An 18,589-nucleotide genomic window follows, 5' to 3' on the forward strand; every position below is an offset into this window, starting at 1 on the left:
ACCAATAATAATAATCATCCTTCTCATTGTCGCCATAGCTGCCACTACAATGCCTTTGTTTGTCGTCACGGTCATTATAACCAATAATCAACATCATCCTCCTCATTGTCGCTATAGCTGCCACTATAAATGCCCTTGCTGTCGTCATTATGACAAATGATCATTATATCATCATAATCACCCTAGCACTCAATGATTATCAAATATTATATCATTCATTTCTAATCACGAAAGGCACCACCAACCTGCGGAGCCTGGCCGACTTCCAATTTTCTTCCCAGCTGCCGACGCACTTCTTTTGACAGTGGTAGATTTGTGGGAAGCCTACAGAAAAAGATTTGTAGACAATAAACAACTTGAATCAACAGTTAAACAAAAAAATAAACACAACTCACCAGTTAATGAGATATGGACTTGAATAAAATAAAAAAACCACCTTGAATACACCAACTAGTCTGAAGTCATTTAAATAATTTTATCATACAGTATTTTAAAAGTAAGATAAGTATCATGCAACATAGATAAGATTGAAGATGTAAAAACAAATTTGATACTTTAATTTTTTAATACTTCTGAGGGGAAAAATGCAATAATTTCAAGAAAATATTATATAATTATTTCACAAACTGATGGTTCCATTAGTTGTGAGGGATGTTCTTCTCGTAAAGAGGGAATTGGCATATGTCGGTTAATCTGTGTATTCGTGGAACAGACAGAGGTGATTCCTACGGACACATGCAGCCTCTACCGTTGACCTGTCCTACTTCGTGTGGAAGGTTAATTGCTTTCTACGAGGAAAGAACGAGCAGCGTACTTGCTGTCAAAATAATAATGTTATTGCCAAACTATGGCTTTTTATAGCAGGCTATCAGCACAGGTCATTGAAAAGCAATACAATATTATAATATAATTAGCTCACATAATATAAATTGTAAAATTTTGAGGGCACTTTTTTAAAATATTGTCCTGAAGAAGTTTACTATTAACTAAAAAATTTACAAACAAAAATAAAGCTAATAATTTTTTTAGAAGACAAATATATTAAAATGTTTTTGATAGGAAACCATTCATTTGTGGCATCATTACATTCATCTGTTAATTCTGATCCCATTCAATAATTAGAATATATGCTAATTAGTAATAACCAAAATAAGGGGAATCATTATGGTAATTTTGTAAGACTATAGGGAATGGGATAGCATGATAATTTTAAAAGGCTATGAAATTTTGAAAATGAAATAGCTCCTGATAAACTGAAATTACAAATGTAATTTCCTAAGGGACAAATAAAATTGATTTGATTTCTGTATTTAATGCTGTAATAACAATCATATTGCACTGAACACCTTTATATGTGCCTCACACCCAAAAAACCGATAAAAAGAAAAAAAAAAAATAGATCATGTCTTATCCACCAACACTGAAGGAAGACAGTAGACTGAGCTTCAGTGATTTTCACCTTTGGTCAAGCCGTCGATTGTACTGAGTGTACTAATTTTAAGGACAAAACTATCTGATAGTTGAAAGTGAAAAATGTTTCTTCTTAGAGTTAAATAAGGACACCATCAATCAATGAATAGTAACGTAATAAAATATAAATAATTATCAAATTATGTCATGGGATACAATGGATTGGGTATAAAACGGGGTAAAAAGGGAAATTTATGCCAAGAAAAAAAGGATAAAGCAAGAAATTATTTCCAATATGACTGATAAAAAAAAGAAAAGAATAAAAGACTAGAAATAACAGAAACATTTCTACAAGACAAAAAAAAGTAAACAAATATGAAAAAAAAGTAAATTTTTAATCTACAGAAGTTTATTTCAAAATATTCAGAAGTCCTTTGTCCCATCATAATTTTAAACAATTATACTAAACAATTGAAATTTGACCCTCAACCAAGTTTCTCACCTCATGTCTAAGTATCTCTGCACGCGATGGTGGTAAGGGTGGTTTTAGACGCGTGTACACGCACTGCCTCTGCACGTTTAATCATGCAAAAGTTGTGTAAAGTAAATATTTCAGTTGTGAAATTGTTTTTGGAAAGGCAAAAGCAATTTATGTGGCTCTTAGTCTCAATCAATATATTATGACTTGATCAAAGTATTTATATCAAAGTATTAATTTATGCCATCTATAGTCATCCCCTAAAATGTTTATCTTAAAACCCAAACTCAACTTAAAGACATATTGTCTGCACTGACCAGATAATTTAAAGGAACCACATTCAATATTTAAATTGCTTTACCTGGTATATTTAAATAACTTATGTTTTATGTTCAAAGTATTAATTTATACCATCTATAGTCATCCCATAAAATTTTTATCTTAAAACCCAAATTCAACTTAAGGACATATTGTCTGCACTGACTAAATAATCTGAAGGAGCCACATTCAATATTTAAATTGCTTTACCTGGTACATTTAAATAACTTATGTTTAAATTAAATATTAAAAAGAAAAGAATTAATTGTCATTTAACATCTATTTTCATTCTTAGTAGAGACTCTTAAATTGGTTTGCCGGTTAAATGAATTAAAAGATCTTTTGTTGAAACATCTCAAAATCAGCAAAATGTCCATCTGTTGTCAGTAGGAATCCCAAAGCAGTGACAATGCCAAACAAAAAATGTTTGAATAATAATAATAATAATAATAATAATAATAATAATAATAATAATAATAATAAATACAGAAAGTTGATTATTTTTTTTTTCATTCTTTTCAATGTACTTCTCAATGTTTTTATTGACTTTTTGTACATATTTAAATTAAAATGATTTATTATTATAGATGTTCATGCTTCAATCAATCATCCCATCCTCAAAATGCCACTCCTTATATGGTTTCCCCCTGCCAAAGTGAGAAATTTGAAAAAAATAATATATCTATATTGAGTTTCCAAGTAGCATACTGTACATTTTTTTTTTTGGTTCATCAAAATATAACAATCCTAAGATTTTAATTTTCTATGGAACACACTTGGGCTACAATAGAAGTACAAAATCAGTGAAATTATAATAAATAAAAATATTTTAAAATAGAAGAATAGAAACCAAATTGTGTAAAGAGATGTTGAATACCTATAAAAACATTTTTGTATTATATACAATTTGTGTTGTGTATACTCTGCATAACAATCAGCTCCTGTAATTGAATAACTTTAATGTTTACATTACACAATAATACCAAAATGATCAAGTCAATTACACGTCACCCTAATATGACTGGAAAACTGCAATAACAGGGTCATAGTTCAAATGGATCTTATTTGCATAAATTAATAATAGTTAAAAGCAGTGGTGAGTATCACATCAATGTGAAGTTTGAAAGCATGCATTTTACTGTTAATATGCTTATGAAGCTCACCTCATTAAAAGCAGCCACTGCTGTGGTTTTTTTAAGCATTGGTGTCACCCTAGAATTCCAAGGCTTTCGCTATACAGTACAGAAACAACCAGCATGCACACATGTGTTAGATATGACAAAATTAATAATGAACACACGAGGGCAGCAGATTTGGTGATAATTAGCATTCTGACCTGGGCATCTTTGTAGTCTATGTGCATCATTGCATGCGCTATTTTATTTATTTATAAGCTTTTTAAAAGATTAAGCAGAACTGATCTGGGCATAATTTCAGTGTGCAATCTGGTTATATTTTCAAGGCTAGATTTTAAATACCTTGTTTTGCAAACTTTATTTAATACAAATTAATAATAGAGGATGCCCCTAGGCCCTTGCTTTAAAGTCAATTACATGGCCAAAAAGTAAATGCTGCTAATTAAATTAATGTATTTGCGAAAAAAAAATTCTTTTTGAAAAATGACTTGGTAACAGTGAGCATAATAAAATTAAATAAATTCCACTCCGCTCCCAAAAAAAATTTCCATTGCCAAAAGGCAAAAAATAAATATTTTTCACAAAACAAGGAATCAAAATGTGTGTGTGTTTTTAAATATATTTAATTGGCTTGTGCAAATTAGTATAAATGCATTATGTGCACACTTATTTTATGAGTGCAAGATTCACATGTTAACTAAAATATGTGGCAAAAAAAATTTTGAGCACATTCATTCATTAATGCCCTCTCAAAATGTAAACATGCTCAGGTCTCCACTCCATGACTGATGATAATGCAATGCCTGGCCTTATTAAAATTAGAACACTGTTGGCAAGTGATGTATGCACAACTGTGTAGTAAAGTATACCATTCATTTTGTTCTGTACATTTTCCCAAATGATCAGCTCAATGTAGAATGTACCAGTCTCACTAAAACAATGTTGGAATTATATAATTACTATATAATACATTATTATATTTGTATTAAATAAACTATCAGATTACCACGTTTAGAGTATTCATTTCATGGTGGATTGAGTTTTCCACCAACTGATCTGATTACTATCAAGTAGTATTTATCCCACGGTTTCAGATTGAATATTATCACCAAATGCAGTAAAAAAAAATTTAATATACACACACAATAATAATACTAAACAATATTTGCATCACACATGCAGTTTTCATATAAAATAAGCAATCTTCAACAAGCGATTCATTTTATTATAGGACTATATTATAAGACTATAAAAAAAAAGCTATATGTTGATCATTGCTTATCTTCTACAATTATATCATGATAAAATCAAACACGATGAAAAAAATAAATGTCTTTTTTAGGGAAAAATTAAATCCATTATTTGATAATATCAATTGATCCTGTATTCAATAGTCTGTGTCCATCATACAAAATGCTATAGAAGATAGTACAGACAATCTATTGTTCCAAATTTATGGAAATAATAAAACAGGTGTAATAGTGTCTGTGTGTGTACAGTAACATCTCCCAATCATGTACCTTTCTGTTTCAACATCATTTTGTAATTAAGAGAATTCATAATTCAGGAATTTCAAAATTTTCAAAGAACAAGGCTCTATGCTATAGAAGGGAGGTCCTTGTACAGACGGCCTGAAGGGTACAGATCCCCCCACCCCAAATCAGAAAAGATCCATATATTTAAGACAGTTGAGAATGTACTTATTTAATTTATTTTCTGTAATTTGGCCCCTTAACCCAGCCGGTCCATATTTCCACACTGCCACATCTTGCCCATCCCCCAATGGTAATCCTGAACATGGCCCAGCAGGGATAGGAAGTTCATAGTTGGAAGATGTTAACTGTAAATTCTGCACTGATGTAATTACAGTAAGTGTGACCCAAAACATAGTGCTTCATAATTTAAGTGATTAACTGCCTATCAGCAGCATGATTGAGGGGGGCAATCAAAATTAGTATACATGTATAGTTCTACTAACTGCCGTTAAAATTAGCATCCATGTAGCGGCTTAGCATGAGCTTGTTTCAAGGCATTATAACGAGCCTATGAGATGTTAATAGCAATATTAAAAGCAGGTTAGCTTTGTAACACTACAAATGACAACACACACACAATCTACTTTCATGATTACATGTTATATACTGTAGGACAAAAAAATACTGATGAAAACTATGTTTTCTATGTTGCTACTTACTGAAGGTTTACTGTCTGATTCATCGCTAGTCGCTGCTTTAGGTGCTGAAAAATATAAAACATATTTGAATAATCATTGGTCTGTGAATTATTTAGAAAGAAAATCCTTCTAATCCTCATTATAAAGCTCAGCAGAACAGATGTCTGATTACAAAGATACAGTAGTTTGTTACAGTAACTCAGTTGACTAAACTGGTTGTAGTTCACTGTGAGGTATTACAATGCTGAAATGTACAATACTTCGAATGACATATTCCTAAGCATCCTCAGAAGAGCGCTTCTCTGCATTAATTGAGACATTTAAGTGTAGACACTTACTTCACTAAGTTCACAAAACTTGTGCAATTTTATGCAACTGGATTTTATTCGCAAAAATTACAGATGAGTGCAAAAACAGCGTTTTCTATAATATTTTACTGTTTGTAGGCATTATGCTTTCCTACATACATGTTTACAATTCAAGTAACCATTTCCAGATGACAAGAATGGCCCTTAACACTTTCAAAATATTTTGTATGTACTGTACTTCTTGACTTGCAGTAGTTATGTTATAATTAATGCACATTTGACCTAGGTAGGCACTGTATGGACAAATGTGCAAATATTATTGTACATCTGTTGTGAATTTTCTTCGGATGGAACTTGAAGGTTGTCTGAAGATGCCTAATTTTAGAAAAAGAGTAGAGGTTTGTTCCTGATGTACTGACTATGATCACTACAATATGTACTTTTCTCCAGAGCCTAGAACAGGATGTGGATCTTGTGGGTATTGGCAATGTTGAAGTGGCTTTACTCATGATAGTAAAATATAAACATCTTTTTTTGTTGATGATACAACACAAGCATTTTAGATCTACTGCACATAGGCTTTAGTAAAAAAAACATAACAAAGACAATATAGTCCTGTGTGAACCTAGAGTAATACAGTAATGTTTTAATTCGCATAGGATCCTGATGTCACCATGCATAAATCTTAGTAAAGCATTTCACACCTAAATATTGCTATTTAATACATTTCAACATATTTTCTGGATTGGACTGGATTGATTTGGTGTAAACACCAAGAATAACCCACAAAGGTCTGAAGAACTTATTTCCAGTGGGGTCCTTCTGGGGGTGATTGGGCTGTATACCGGGAGACAATCCCCTACTCTTTTCCGATGAGTTACTGCTTCTTGAACATCCACATGGGCCAAAATGCACATAGGACCAATGGCTTAAACGTCTCATCCAAAAGATGGTGAGCTATCGTATCTATTTTAAAAATATTTAATACTCTACGCTCAGTCCATATTATCAAATTTTCTTTGACAAAAACTGTTGTATGACCATATATAGTCATAATGAGCCTAAATGGTCATGATGTGATGTCATCAATACCATATTTAGGCATGTCACATGTGTTTGTCAAATAAAATCTAATATTCTGGACCAGGTCCCAAAATTTTTATTCATCACAGTGACAGTACCATTAACCAGACTTACAACCTTACAATTAAGTACTAAAATATATTACACAATTAATCCAACATGAATACATAATTGATGGGATTAAACCACCTTCACTATACCCTAGTGAATGATGCTGGATTTATAATCTTATTTCTAAGGCTCGTGCAAAGTTGTTATTTCCAGGTCAGTAGATCGTGATGAAGATTTGCTATTCAGTAAACTGCGAAGAATTCCCAGTTCTTACTTTCATTATTGATCGCAAATTTCAACAACACATACAAGAATTATGAAACTACCTTTAGGAATATTAAAAAAAAATAAATAAAGCTTGAATTTGTTATAGTTAAAAGTCTGCAGACTTTTCTACTTCATCCAACAACTGGTGACACATGTTTAGATGAATATGAACATAAGTTTCATTTTGAAACTTCATTCAATAACAAAGACCATGGCAGAATTGGCAAAATAGCTGTCTGCGTCAAAACATCACAGTAGCTGGATAATTTGACAATTTACATTAATACCATAATTCTTTGGGTATAAAGCCCACCTCAGGTAAAAGCCCATCTGTTACTTTATGCCAACACATGTACAAGCCTTTCTTCGGGCAAAAGCTGGGGTATGATTTGAATGAGTAGCTTAGCTGATTTTTTTTTTACAAATGTTTACAAAATTTGTCTTTTAATTGAAAAGGAGATTTCCGGTTGTTAAGCCCAGCCCACCCCCACCCCAACAATTGTCCTAATTTTGTGTTCAAGGGGATGGGCTTACACCAGAGGAACTACAGTAAAAGTAAAATATAATACGGTTTTATTTTCATGTATCTTATTGCTAATGATAAGGTTTCATGGGTGAAATTGTTTCAAACTTGTATGTCTTGATAAATGCAACGTACAATAACTAGTCACAAGACTTTAGCAGAAATTGTATATTATTTACAGTATATGATTTTTGAAATAAAGTTTATATATATATATATATATATATATATATTCAATCTTTTCAAAGCCAGTAAGGAGATCATTTTGGACCGTTTTTATATATAATCAAAGTACATTTGGCTTGAAAAGTGGACATAATTTGGATCCTAGAAAGAAGATCATTTTGAACACTTGATGCTTAAACTCATGTATCTCTTTATGGGGATTGGAGAGTGGTGATGATCTGATCATTTGGGACCCTACATACTAACCAATTTTCCTTAATATGAGACATCATGGGTAGGCACTTATAAGAGTCTTTTATGCTATAACATTTCACCAAATTTTCTTAAGGCTTTTGGAGAGTGGATAGTTGATAATATGCTTTATATACAAAGTCATCAGAGAATGGATAGCAGGCCATTTACTGTATGAGCCATAACCAAGTAACTGTATATAAGTGGCTTAGGGAGAGAACAATTGTTGGCTGGCAGAAAACTTAAATTCTTAGGATTGAACCTTAAGACCTTATAATTGAAAGGTGGGTAGTATAAACATCTAGTCACTTCAATTAAAATTTATTATTTTTCTCACAGCCTAAAATTATTCCTATTAACAACAGCTCCAAATATTTTTCAGCATACTGTATTTACTTTTATTTACAAAAAAATTCTCATCCTATTGTAATTAACTCCCTATCCTCCTAACATTTTCCCTTCCTATTTATCTGTTTGGTGTTATCTTTATTTCTGATTCTTAACAATAACATCTAGCTCAGATCAAATGTTAAAACTTGTAATGTGACCTATCAGTGAGAATAAAGTACTAGTATTTTATCAGATTTATTTGTACAATCTTTATGATTTCCATCCTGCTAATTGTTCTGAGACAAATTTAGAATAAGATGGCAATAAAAATGAAAAAAAGAAAAAAAAGAAAAGAATATAAATGTTTGTAGTACCCTGCACATCGTATGATAATGAACATGGCAGCGGACCAGCGGCAGAATTAGATATTAGAATACCAGCATATAATTATAGTACATATGCCGGTAATAATATCTTCCAACGTCCACCCATGTATCCATGTCGATTCTATGTCATATCCATGTCACGAACAATACAATGGTTTGTGTCTGAGGTCTGTGATACTTACTAATGCCTTACAATGGCGGCATAATCAAAAGCAGTATCTTTTACACAAAGGAACATTTGTTAACCCAGTTTCTAGTAGCCTACAGCTTTGGTTTCTTCAGTAGCAATAGACTGTTTGAACCACATGTAAATAATAACATCTGACCTAGATATGAAGATTTCATTCTGTATTTAAAATAATTATTTTACATTTAACAGTATATAAAAAAATATTTTTTATTTAGAAATTTAACTTCCTCCTTTCTTTTCCACTACCACCTTCATTGTAATACGAATTATGGCAAAGTAAGAGTGTACAGCTAACGAAAAGTAACAGATACGAGAGAATTATTCATTAAGATCTTTTACTAACAATTACATTCTGAAAGGTATTTATTTAATAGTTTCTTTAATATGGTAATTCTGAGCATTTGAAAATGAAAACAACAAAACCACGCCAACATCCCACTCACAGTTACGCACGAACGTTGTGACAGACACCAAAATAAACAAACCACTTACATAACAATCAATATTTTGATTACTCACAGAGGTTCATACGATTGCTTGTTATTAATTTTTCTTAACGTGTTTCCAAATCTCATTTCAGTGAATTAATGCATTAGGATATTACTACCTATGCCTCAGTCAAGAGGACACATTTAATATGAAGATACTTAAGCAGCGTACTTGTAATACACAATTCCACAATAGGAAATGTACTCAATTTTAACACAGCTGTTTTGAATTCCCCTACCAAAATATGTAATAAAAAATTTAAAGACCTTAAATATTTAACGTGAAAACTTAAGAGTTTATTCCAAATAAAGAATCACTATCTGCAAGGTATCGATGCTTGTGTATGAATTATTAGTTTCCACACAAGTTATAGGCCTACAGTAGATATTGATTACTGCAAGATGAAAGAGACTCAAAGATTCAACCTCTGTACTAAATCTAATTAAGCTTAAATTGTGCGTGCTCATAGCCTTTTTCATTGTGACTGTAAGCATACAAATTGTGTATTGTTGTCATGGCAGTTGTTATCATTATTCACTACCATCTTCTTCATTACTTATAACATCATCACCATGTATTAACATAAAATGATCACCAAAACACAATTATCTTCATCATTTATTGTAATATGATAAATTATGATGTTGATAATTGTGGTTTTAATGATGACGTTACACACTTATCATCACCATAACTGTCATCTTCAAAGTCATCACTGTCTATCATCTTCATGTCAGTACTGTATCATCAATGTCCTTATCTTCTAAATCATTAGCATCACATACTGTACAACCTACATCAGAACCGTACTTTTCATCAAAATCATCTTCATCTTTAGAATAATCATCACCATCAAATCATCATTATATTCTTCGCTTGATATATATTTTCATGGAACCTTTTTTTAACTTTTGATGTTTTTTTAAAATTTTACTTCTGTTTTTAATATTATAAAATTGAATAAACTGCCACTTATAATTCCAAAAATGAAATTGATTTGATTAATTTTTTCACCTTTTTTCATCATAATCATCATTATCATTAATATTGATAACATCATTGTCACCATCTCACTATCATTATCATTAATATGATGCTACCATTTCAATATCACTATCATCATAATCTTCTTTATCTACAAATCTGTTACTACTACCGTAGGCCCTACTTTCAGTTTCATAGTTCTTTAGCAAAATTTCTCAGGTGATAAAAACCTTACACGGTCAACAAATGAAAAGAGGAAAAAACAAATTAATAAAAATCAGGTGATCCTATAGGTATTCCCTATGCAAATATAAACCCAGATGCTTCAAATTTCTTCAACTATAAAAGGTTATCATATGATATGTAAACTAGATGATCTGAGTGCGCTTGTCAAATATGCAAATTAGACAGGTGTACCGTTGCTAGGTACTTAAAATAGTTCTTATTTTAGAACTGTACAGTATGTATTATAAGAAAGTGTCCTTTTTCCTTAATATACTCAATGTCTGCTTCTTAATGTACATTATCTATACTGAATAGTCTCTTGTGTTTTAGCACATATGTAGACTGGTACTATGTACTTCTGTATACAATCCTACTAATCTACATGAAATTTACATATAAAATTTAAATAAGTTAATATTCCATTCACATATTCTACACTTTCTTTTACATAGTGCATAATACAATAACCTTCAATACTTTAACTAGTCTAAATGGAAACCAACCATTTTTTTAAAACCATTTTCCATAATCTATACTTTGCTTCAGGATATGAAAATAATATGAGTACTCTTGCTTTCTGCCCAAAGTATTTGGTTTCAAAGTTTTCAATCATTATCTAAATATTCATCCAGACATCAATTATTGAATCATCACCTGTCATTGGTGTCTGTTCGTTAGTGTTTACTCATTAGTGCTTGTTTGTTTGCATCTACTCGTTAGCATCTACTCTTCTTATTATACCAGATGCTGTTTATGTAAAAAAAAAAAAAAAAAAAGACTTAAAAAAAAAAAAAAGAATTCTTATCGAAATTTTTTCTATTCATTTACAGTATTTGTTAATTACATTACGTATGCCAGTTTAAATAAATTCTGTGACGTTACAAACTAAGTATTAAAATGACTGCTTAGTATTTAGTATGGGCCCATGGTGGCACATTAGTTCCACTAGGTTAAAATACTAGAAACGACCTTTGTATAGCTTTGTTTAAGAATAGCACAGGAGATGTAGGCCTACACATTTTTAAGATACTGAGATTTCTTTACAAGCCTATACTGAAATATGTAAAGTATACTTCCACTAGTTACTCTGTAATAGAAGAGAATTTAAACAAGGAGATTGGATATTTAACTACATTGAATATTTATGGCAATAAAGGTCAGATTCATGTCAGATGTCTGCAGAAATAAATTCAACTGTCATATATTGCAATTTATGATACATTTTGTATAAAATATTAAACCTAGTGTATCTTATTAATGGAAAAAAACATTCATAATTAATCTATTTTCACGATAGATTTGGCAAACTAAATTGATCATGAAGATATTGATGATGGTTATGAAATTAAAAATGATGATAAAACAATGATGATATGAATATTAACAGCGGCAGTGAAAATGAAGTGATAACAAGAAAAGATGATATACTGTATAGGACTTACATACTGTCATCACGATAAAGTATGCAACTAAATACCTGATTGTGGGCCAGAAACACTTGTAGTCATACTTAATATAGATTATTTAAAACCAGTCCTATGGAATGCAGAGGCCCATAAATAAACTAATTGTAAGGCCCCCAAAAATATTAAAGGCTAGTACTATACCACTACTAAGAGTTAGCCTAATGATACCACTTCTAAAGCCTACCTTCACATTCAGGTCCTTCTATTATAACCTCCATACAGAAGTCCATACTAAGCCTACAGTATCCACATTGATAACAGCATGCTGTGTCTACAACCAAGAGCCTAAAAGGGCTACATGATGCTGTAGGCCTGATGCTCTTGCTCAGCACGCCACTAGCAGCATGAGACACAAGCCAGCTATGAATCTACTCAGAGTGTATCGCCGCCTCATTCAAATATTCATCTGCTTAAGCTACTGCATTAATATTGATTAATAGCCTACCTGAGCTGCCTACCGGGTAGCGCATCTTATCATAAATCTCACAAATCAAACTGCGTCAAATCGAGTTACTATTCTTGTAAACGTGAATTAAAGTGCTCGACAAATAAAATTATCTACTGTTGTAGATTGGATGTCTAATTTTGTAATAGTGCTTTGATTTTTTATTTCTTTTTTTCCCCTCTTGGCTTGGGTAACATGTTTTGAAGTTGAATATCTGATGATAATTCTAGCATATGTAATATATGTAATCGGTCCAATTAAAAGTGGTATCAGCTGTAGTAGGACTTCCATTATTAACACAAACATAAAAAGCTTAATTACTAGAAATAATTAGCTTATGGACATAGTCAATCGTAAATATTGAAAAAACCAAATGATTTTTATTAACAAATATTTCTAAAATTTATCTTCATTAAAAGGCACTGATGATAAATAACTTTTAAAAAAATAAATTAAATATTTCAATTAGCTTATTTTTTATTATTTAAATTTAGCTTTCAAGTTGAATATTACATAATAAAAAAAAAAATGTCAAAAGCCACAGAAAGTTCTTAATCTAAAAGTCAATAAACGCACAAAAGATCCAATGCTTAATTTAATCTCAGATAAGTGTATAACTTTAATTATCTTTATTATAATGTTACAATAAAAAAAAAAAAGATTTTTGTGAGGAATACTTCTACAAGGTCAAAACCAATTAAATTTCTAAACTGAACATTGCTTATGTTTATTTGTTTTACCATTTGTCTATGAACAATCTACTTTATCTCAGAGAGCAGATCCAGGTCCATTATCTGACTTTGTTATTTGTGGTCATAGAAAAATATCTGAAATTGTATTTTTGGCAGTTCTTAAACTAGACTAGCTGATCTGTGACCAGGACTCAATGAAATTATGAAAAGTGAAGTTGTTTGTGGTCAGAAAATCTTTCTTTATTTTTAAGGGATTAAAAAACACAGAAAATTGTAGGTTCATAAAAACAAAGACCAAAGTCATTTGCAGGGAGGTCGTGTTAGAGTTGTTTGTGGTGTTGGAAAAAATCACCACATTTTGCCAGGACTGAACTCCAGACTTTAGGATTAGAGGTGAGCAACTTCATATAAAATCACAAAAAAAAAAAATAATAATATGAAGGCTTATGTTAACATATTATGTAATGATATCCTTATATATTCTTTTTATAGACGGATCCAAAAAAATATTTTCAATACCTAAAATGTTAACAGAAATAAGACACACCTCTTCCGAAAACATTTTCGACCAGTCAAAAAGTTCAAAAGCCTTGACCAAAATATATAGGCTATTTATCATCTCATCTGCTTCATAATCCTTTTAGCATCATCCTCTCCTTTCAAAATCCAGCCGGGTTGGGGGGGGGGGGAGGGCGACTAACACACAGCTAATGCAATTCATATTTGGATGATAGATATTAAAAGTTGATGACTGATTCTAAATTCCACAACCTAATTAGCATTGTGTTAGTAAAGCCATGTAGAACATCTACAGTACCTTCATTTAAAAATAAGCTACGAATATGAATAAGCTGTTTGTCCATATTTGGCGAATTTTCGACAGTTACTTCATCAACCGGACAGCATCCTGTTAAATGAGCTAGTAAGAGCACAGCTAGCGGGCAAATAGCGTGCATGTGAAAAATCAAGTGAAGGATGGTCTTGGGCATTCAACAGTATAGTTATGTAGTTATGGTTTTTCCTTACGGTACAGCAATTATTACCATCGCCATTATTATCATCTTTCATGCAATTACATCGGCATTATCATTATTGTACACACCATTTCAATTCAATTCAAAATTATATAGTTTCAACAATTGAAAATGGGAAAAAATAAAATGATATTAATTAAAATAGTGTGAATCATAAAAAGAAATTTGTCAAGAAATCAATAAATGTTAATAGAATATCACTGTAAGAATTAAAAACCTCAAAAGGATATATCCAGGATGTTTTTTTGCTGAAAATTAAACATGAAGCAACAATCAATTACCTATGGGCAAAGGGTTTTGAAATAGGTTTTCCCCAAATATACTAACAATTACAAATTATTCTTTTTGCTACTATCGAGGAGGCAGGTGCCCCTTCAGCCACCCCTTGAATGTGCCACTGCACCGTCTTTGCAGTGCAAAAACAGTGGATCTGAGGCCTTATTCTACGGTAGAAGCTACTGCAATTTGTGGAAGCGGTTTTTCAACCTTGAATTTCAGGGTTTCAATCCCTTGCCATGGTCTTCGCTTGCGTCCAATTTTTTAGCACTGCCAATATTTTGATGGTTATTTTTTTTCTCTGGGAATTTTTGTAAAAGTCATACCCTTGTTCAAAGGAATACAACTGTTTCAGGTATTTTTAAATTAGATAAAAAAACAACACAAACAGTATAACAATGCGACTCAATAGCGGATTTCATAACCATTAAATTGAGTCACAAGACTAAAACTACGTCTGCACATACTTTTAACAGGATACAACATATAATCCGGATAGATGTATTGCATTACTCACGGGACTTTGTTTTGGAAGTTAATAAATTAAGAAATTCCAAAAACCTGGCTGATGACCTGTAAAGATGTTGCTATTTATTGATCAATACTTTGTTGGTAAACACTGCTCGATTTGAACAGAAGGGAACCTTGAGTCTGTACAAAGGCATATGATGATTAAGCAGCATGACGATATAGAGTTACCCCTGTTCCAGATACAAAAATTAACATAATTAATTGTGACGAGGAACAAAAAGGTAACAGTACTGTAAAGTGGCAAAGTGTTTTCCAATTAATAAAAGTCTAGGAATCATTTTCTGTTTTTACGCAGAAAGACAATATTTAAACAGGACTATTCATCCAACATTCTATTTATTCAACATGACATACCGTGAATGTTGTGTGTGTGAAGATCATCGTTGCATGCGATAAAAATGGAGTGTACTGTACTGCTTGATAGAATATTTTTCCACTAAACTGCCCATCCCTACTTTATGCCCAATTTTATGTACCTGCCTTTCCTCGGGCAAAAGCCCAGTGTCTGACCAATAAATATTCTAATAAAAACTTTAAATATTCATTTGAATTATGTATACAGTGGCAAAAAAAAAAAAAAAGACAAAAACAAAAAAAACCATGAATTGATTGAAAAGGGGGATTCCTCTGGTATATAAGCCCACCCAAAAAATGCCCAGTTTCATGAGGATGGGGAGGGGGAAATGGGCTTATACCAGAAACACTACTGTATTAGTATAAATAAACTATTTTCAAATTTCTGTAGTAAGACCTGGAAAATTGTAAAATAACCATATTAATAATTAAATTCTTCATTAAAAAAAATTAAATAAGCCATCAAAACAACTTAGTTTTATTACTGATTCTAATGATGCTGTTTACAAAGTATTTACTGAAGAACAACTAGATACAATAAGCTGTTTGTCCCAAGTTCAGTTGTTTTTTTAAAAAATAAATCATGGAGCTGAAAGGAACCATTACAAATTGTTCTATATTAATTGTTTTTCCTTTTGATGGTGTATTAAATTAAAACTTTTTAACTCAGGTGATATACATATAATCTATTTTTACACAATGTATTTTAAAGGAAGGTTTTTTTATTTTTTGTGTGTTTGACTTTTTATGATAAAAAAAAACCTGATAATTTTACGTAGTGTATCACATGGCAAATTTCCAATTATATTTTTTATTATTTTTTTTCCAATTATTTTTATATGATTTGGACAATAAAAGTTTTTTTTTAAATTTGAATACCACATACAGTATATACCACAAACAACCTCAAATTGATTCCCAGCCAACTTGGATGGGTCTACACATTTATTACTATGCCAACGAAGTGGCAAAGGAAATATTTTGATCTAATTCTGAAATTGAATGATAATATCAATGTAAATAATTAAAAATAATTATGTTGTTCTATAAATTTATTACCGCAGCAAAAACAGTATTTTTTTTAATGATTCACTCACCTGTTGCACCCCACCAATTAAATTTAGATTTCTTCTTTAAAAACATGTTTTTTTGCACGACAACAGTATGTACAGCCTATCAGTCCTAAGCATCTGATTGCCACAGTGTAAATAATTCAGATATTACACAGCCATGAAACAGTCATAGGAAATTAGTAAAAATCGCGAAGGAAATCACAACCCAAGGTGATGTCAGGAGATGGTGGGTTTACGTAGAACAAAAAGCGTCGACAAAATACTTTGTTTCGAGACACTTCCGTTGAGGTAAGTCAACAAAGGTGAAACAAATTTATGCTAATTCGGCAACAGACAAAAAGTAACAAGACAGCAAGGACAGCCAGTACACTACCTGAATCTACAAACTTTTGTTGAAGTTGATCCAACTGTACTACTTATGATCTGTGGTTTTAATTCTAATGAAGGTTTTCCTATTGAAATATATACTGGTAAATTGTGGTTTAGAACTCTCTGAATACACTTAATAAAACTAAAACACAACTCATCAATTCATAATTTTGGTTTTTATCTAATAAATCAAAGTATTAACATAAAAAGATGCCATGACGTCTATGATAATGTTTTGTATGAAGGCTGGTCACAACAATTAGTGTTTACACTATTTTCTAGCTGTTCCCTAAGGTATGTTGTTTATTTGTATATAGTAAAACTGTACAAACTTTATTATAAAAAGCCAAAAAAAAAGTGAAAGATACTAAAGGTACTGTAGATATTGCCAAGCCAGGCTCCACAGAAAAAAAATTGTTGTGATATCAAACTCACATTATTATTAATCATACAGTACCAGTAGTTGAAAGTAAAATAACATTTTTTAAGCAAGTGCAAGAAACCCTCTTTGGTTTCTGGTAAGTGTTGTTGTTTAACATGCATAAGAGCCAATGAAGAGGACAAACTACCTAATGTCTCTTCTGAAAGGCACTGTACGATAATACCAATAACTTAATATCAGCCCCTATATAAAGACAGTAAAGTGAGAGAAGAAGTGTAATCATGAGAAAATGGATCATTCCCTCAGATAGTACATATTACAATGAGTTAGTTGTGGTGGGAGAGGGGGGGCCCAGGTAGTTGTGGTGAGCAGGGCCCACTCAGTCTTTTAGCTTTCCACCCAGTCTAAAGCTAACTTGATGGCCCACATCCCACCTAGGCTTTATTTACCCCCTGCACATCCTTATATCCACACTTATTATTTAGAGTTTACCAATGTTATCACACACCCACATCACATGAAATAATACTTGTGAACAACCCATACATCAAAATGACATTTAAAAGTCAAATTATACAATATAATAGGAAAACAAAGACACTGTCTGTGTGGATATTCATATACAATACAGCATATCTGTATCATATATTTCATAAGCTGTCTATATCAGGTAGTTACACAGCAGATTGTTACTACCAGGAAATTTCTCATGCTGTCCCTCAGGATGAGATGCTGAGCTGTCTCAGGTAAGTTCTGATATCAGCCCCTTAGGACTTATACTATACCTTAGTTTTAACATAATTTTAATGGGCTTGAGTTCTAATTGCACTGCAGTTGAGCTGTATCCATGTACACCCTTTGCAAAGGTCCTTTTTAACAGATTATTACTTGGGACTATTAAATAAAGGTAAATATGTACTGTATTTACAATTTTTTTACATATAAAAAATATTAAAAAAATAAAACCGCACTCAAAATAATCCAAGAAACTAACACTGAAATTTAAAAAAAAAATCCTAATCTACTATTAATATGATAACAAAAAACATTTTAAGTAAATAATGACAATCACAGGCATTCATTTTCAAAATAATTACTGTATCATGTACAGTACAACAAAGGAAATGTTGGGAGTTTATAGAGCAAAATGCCATTATGCATTTTCTTACATTATGTTAATTACATGCAGAGAAAATCAT

The 18,589-nt window shown here is 31.5% G+C and overlaps 1 protein-coding gene across 24 annotated transcripts in view; it reads right to left on the reverse strand.

Annotated features, from left to right (window-relative positions):
* The window catches only part of LOC117112874 (CLIP-associating protein 1-like), a 94,333-nt gene that overhangs the window by 36,975 nt on the left and 38,769 nt on the right, over nucleotides 1-18,589 (reverse strand). For 15 of the 24 annotated variants that reach the window (XM_033256074.1, XM_033256067.1, XM_033256076.1 and 12 more), the window contains 3 exons: nucleotides 5,537-5,580; nucleotides 3,370-3,438; nucleotides 246-324 (listed from right to left, as the gene is read on the reverse strand). In XM_033256074.1, the coding sequence (XP_033111965.1) occupies nucleotides 246-324; nucleotides 3,370-3,438; nucleotides 5,537-5,580 (192 nt within the window). Of the gene's footprint in view, nucleotides 1-245; nucleotides 325-3,369; nucleotides 3,439-5,536; nucleotides 5,581-12,418; nucleotides 12,548-12,679; nucleotides 12,720-16,663; nucleotides 16,774-18,589 lie in introns of those variants that run through there. The other 9 variants (XM_033256072.1, XM_033256085.1, XM_033256080.1 and 6 more) reach the window with 7 other exon arrangements.

This window comes from Anneissia japonica, unplaced genomic scaffold (assembly GCF_011630105.1).
Source record: "Anneissia japonica isolate Jap-2015-1 unplaced genomic scaffold, ASM1163010v1 scaffold287713_len945575_cov184, whole genome shotgun sequence".
NCBI lineage: Eukaryota > Metazoa > Echinodermata > Crinoidea > Comatulida > Comatulidae > Anneissia > Anneissia japonica.